Below are 4696 nucleotides of genomic sequence, written 5' to 3'. Positions count from 1 at the left end.
TCCATAAACTTATCTTTTATGCATTATTTTAAACTACAAAAACTTAAATTTAAACAATTGATTGATGACACGGCTATTGATTTTTTATCAGCTTTAAATTTTGTAAGCACGGAGAATATACGAAGATAATGTAATCTACCGGTGGATTTATCAAAATTCACATTTAATTAAAAAATATTGGGTTGTGTAACATTACTTAAAGTTACGCCAGGTGTAACTTTAACTCAACACACACACACACACACACAGATATATATATATATATATATATATATATGTATGTAATATCACCTCACCTATTAAAGAAAATTAGTGGCAAAACCGGGATTTTAGTCCAAAGGGAGCAAAATTAAAAAACAATCTTAAAAGTGAAATTAATCTTAAAAACTATTAATCGATTATAATAACAAATAAAATAAACAGTTGTAAGAAAATATGAATATATTTCATATCATTAAAATAACTATACAAAAATAACAAATTCATAGCTACAAAAATTTACAACAAAAAGTTTACAAACTAATGTGATAAAAATGTGATTAGTGTTAATTAATCAATATAATGAATAAATATTTGAAATTTTTTTTGTGATTGACGACATGCCAATTTATAAGACGTAAGTAGTAAAATTTGTAGTATCACTCAAAAATAAAGTACTCTAAAAAGTATCATGAATAGTGAAAATTGTGAAAATAATGATAAAAAATAATATAAATAGTGAAAAAGTTGAAAAACTAGGACAAGACAAAAGCTACTTATAACAATAGTGAAATGGACGAAAAGGTGATGTGGTTTGGTGTTTGAGATGAACTTTTTTTTACCTATCTTTTTCATGTGTCAAAGTGACTTATTTCTGTGTAACTTCACCTAAAATATTCATAACTCCTTTGAAATATAAGCATAAGCATATTTATCTAAAGCATTGTTATAAAAACACATCTTATAGAAACATGGGCTGCTAGACCCTCATGGCACATTACAATGAAATTTTAGGAGGAGTCGCAAGGGCAGGTCCCCTAGCCCTTGCCCCTTCTGGCTTCGCCCACGATAGAAATGCCCCTATAATGTGGGGGCCAATAAGTGATTTTTAATTTTCCCCCTCCACTCTTAAAAAATGAGTAATGTTAGGGATTTTGTAAATTTTACCGTATAGAGCTTACAAAATGATGTGTCACCAATTTCCAAAACACATTTCAAGCATCAATTCATTTATTAAGTAGTTGAAATAATCACATATATTGTCGCATCAATTTATAAGTTTTATGTAATAAATACCTTTAGCATTTTTCTTTAAAAAGACCAAAAAAATTTATTGATGCTAGAATTATTACAAATTTTATTACATGAGTCTTACAAATTGTTGCATCACCAATAATAAGAAGTAATTCAAATATTCAATTATTATCTTATTGAAGGGCCACCAATCACATTCTTTTTCACAGCATTTTTAATGCTTTTTGTAGTAAAATTTATTGTAGCTTAAACATTTTCCCAAAAATGTATATATAATAAAATAATAAAAATCAAACCAAATCACCATTAAGTAAATGGCAAATGTTAAAGTTACTACAAACTTTACTACATAACACTTACAATTTATTTGGCAAGAATAGACTAGAGCCACTTAAACAACATAATAAATTAATGTTTAAATCAATTTATTCTAATTCGTGACAAGTCAAATTATAAGGTATATGTAATAAAATTTGTAATATCTCTAGCATCAATCAAATGCTTTCATTGTTATAAAAAAAAAAAAAAAAAAAAAAAAAAAAAAAAAAAAAAAAAAGTAAGAATAATGAATTTTGAATAAATAAAAATTTATAGTAGAGAACATTAACTAAATTGATGGATAATAAATAAATTTAATTTTAAGTGATATTGAAATATACAATGCCCATTTAAGGTTTTTGGATAAAGCCTCAAATGGGCATTTGGATAAAACTATTTTATTTTCTTTTTACCTTTTGTTTCATAAGGAAATTATAAGGAATAGAATTTTTTTTTTTTTAAAGTAGTGTTTGACCTTTTATTGGTTCTGTAATTTATTATAATTTTTTTTAGTGGTCACCACCTTTGCTTTTCTTCTTTGATAAAGGAGAAATCTAAAGCTTCAACAAGTTTCCTTATTTGTGGAAGCTATTTTAGAAAAAAAGTAGCCGTTGGTAGCTTTCCAAGAATAAAACCACAAGCATATATATCTCTAGATGTCACCATTATATAAAGTATAAACCTGTCACCATTATACCAACTTTGCTTTTTTTCTTTGATAAAGGAGAAATCAAAAGCTTCACAAAGTCTCCTTATTGGTGGAAGCCATCTTAGAAAAAAAAAAAAAAAAAAAAAAAAAGTAGCTGTTGGTAGCTTTCCAAGAATGAAACCATAAGCATAGGTAGTGTTGTCCCTGTCACTATTATTATATCTCTAGATGTCACCATTATATAAACCTGTCACCATTATATAAAGGACAAAATTTATGTACAGTATCTTAGGTGTTATTCCTTATATTCGCCTCTTAAGATTCTTCCATGTGGCTATTTAATTAAAAAATACACTTCCATCTTATGAACAAAACTTAAGTACAGTACCTTAAGTGATGTTCTTTATGTTCCTCTCTTAGAATTTAGCCATATGACTACTTAACTAAAAAATACACTTCCATTTTATGAGAGAAAATCCATATAGTAGAATTTTAAGAGGGGAGCCTAAAAAACAACACCTAAGTACTGTACCTAAGTCCTGTCTTATAAATATATAGAAACCAAATCTCTTCTTGAGAATAATTAGAAGTTTTGAAAGAAGATCTTTGAGTAGATTCTCGAAAATTTGACAATGTCCCATTCAACTAGATGTGCAGCTTGCAAATCTTTGAGAAGGAGATGCCCTAAAGATTGTGTTCTTGCACCATATTTTCCTCCAACCAATCCACAAAGATATGCTTGTGTTCACAAAATCTTTGGTGCGAGCAACACTACCAAAATGCTAGAGGTATGAACAAATACATATATACACACGTTACTAGTAACATATTTTTCATTTACTAATTAGTTAATACAAAGGTATTAATACAGAGGAGGGATTAAAATTTCAGCTTGTTTGTCATTCACTAAAAAGCTATCTATCTTATAGAAATAATCACACTGATGGTGTTAATGATATCTTTAAGATGTTTCTTAATGGATTCTTTCTCTAATGCATCTTTGATTGGTAAATAAAGCCAAAGAAGATAACAAATGACACTGATATAGTTTTTATTTATTTAATTAATTACGTACTCTATGTTTTCGTTTAATCATTGATTTTTTTTTTTTTTTCACTTTTATTTCAGTATTAGTAGGTAAACAAATTTTACCCATTGTTTAGATATAAAGTACATTACAAAATCGACACTCGTGACTAAGAGCAAAAACCTTACTATAATAATAATTAAAAGATGATATGTATTGTACTATTACCACTATTGTTAGTGTTGTTCTTCTGTTCTTACTTTGTGCTAGGAAATGGAGAGAAGATTCAAGTTCGACACATACACATAAATAAAGCAGTCGCTTATATAATCAATATGAATGTTGAACGTTTTACTTCCCTCTTTTTTCCTATCATTGTAAGCTTTTAGTTCTTCATTTTATGTTAATATCAAATTTGTTTAATACCATTTCCTCCTAAATTTTCTTGAAACAACACTTGAGAAAAATCTTCATTATTATTTTAGAATTAAGTTATTTGAGCAACTAATTTAATATTTGACTCTACTCCTAATGGAATTTTTTTTTATTCTTGTAGCCGTTTGACATTTTCCATATATATACTCTTTGTCAACTTTGAATACCTGTCGCAACAAAGCATAAGGGCAACATCATTTGAAATAGATTCTTTGTCAAATTAAATTCCCTGAGTAATTAATGATTTTCATTTGACAAAAAAGTATTCCAAAATTATTTTACTTCGAAATTGATTAGTAGTGCATTTATAACTAAGCCACTTATACTTATTACTTCAAAATTTAGTCCCTCATAGCTGTTCGTCTCTCTAGTTTATTTACCCAAAAACAAAAAACAAAACAAGAAAGCTGGTTTCAATTTTTTTCATCATTTGGCATAGCAGCAACTTCCACTGCATTTACGAGCTGTGGCAGCGGATTGCATGTCTTTCGAAGCAAGTTCACGTGTCGAAGACCCAGTCTATGGAAGTGTTGGGATAATCTCTCAATTCCAAGAACAAATAATTGAGGCTCAGTCTGAGCTAGTGAAGACAAAGAGTGAAATAGCCTTTCATAATGCACAACTACAACTACAGCAACAACAAATGCAGCAGCTGCAAATGATTCATGCTAATGCCCAAGAAGTTGAAGATCAGCCCTTATGGCTCAGTTCAAGTCAACAAGATCCTTTCCCCAACGTAAATCAACAGCTACTTGAAGACTACAACTATTCCAGTACTTTTTGTGGCTTTGAATTTTGAGCAAATTATAAGTTTAGTTTTTCAATGAATGATGGTAAGGATATTACAAATAATTTAGATATTCGTGTATTATGTCATTGAGGTGGTACTAATTAATCACTTGAACTCTCTCTTTTGTATTATTTGTTTTCTTATTAGTTTTCGAGGTATTTGAAAATATTTAACTAGTTGCATTCAATTACCAACTGTCTTATAGCATATTAACCACAGAAAAAAAAAAAAAAAAAAAAATATT

General features: G+C 28.3%; 1 protein-coding gene across 1 annotated transcript; it reads left to right on the top strand.

The window, feature by feature from the left end:
* Nucleotides 1-2832: 2832 nt before the first annotated feature.
* Nucleotides 2833-4461, top strand: LOC115991299 (LOB domain-containing protein 24-like). Its single transcript, XM_031115007.1, has 2 exons — nucleotides 2833-2988; nucleotides 4105-4461. The coding sequence occupies exons 1-2, from the start codon at nucleotides 2833-2835 to the stop codon at nucleotides 4459-4461; spliced, it is 513 nt and encodes a 170-aa protein (XP_030970867.1).
* The last annotated feature ends 235 nt before the right edge of the window (nucleotides 4462-4696 follow it).

This window comes from Quercus lobata, chromosome 5, assembly GCF_001633185.2.
Source record: "Quercus lobata isolate SW786 chromosome 5, ValleyOak3.0 Primary Assembly, whole genome shotgun sequence".
NCBI classification, from domain to species: domain Eukaryota; kingdom Viridiplantae; phylum Streptophyta; class Magnoliopsida; order Fagales; family Fagaceae; genus Quercus; species Quercus lobata.
This window is presented reverse-complemented; position numbering and strand designations above follow the sequence as displayed.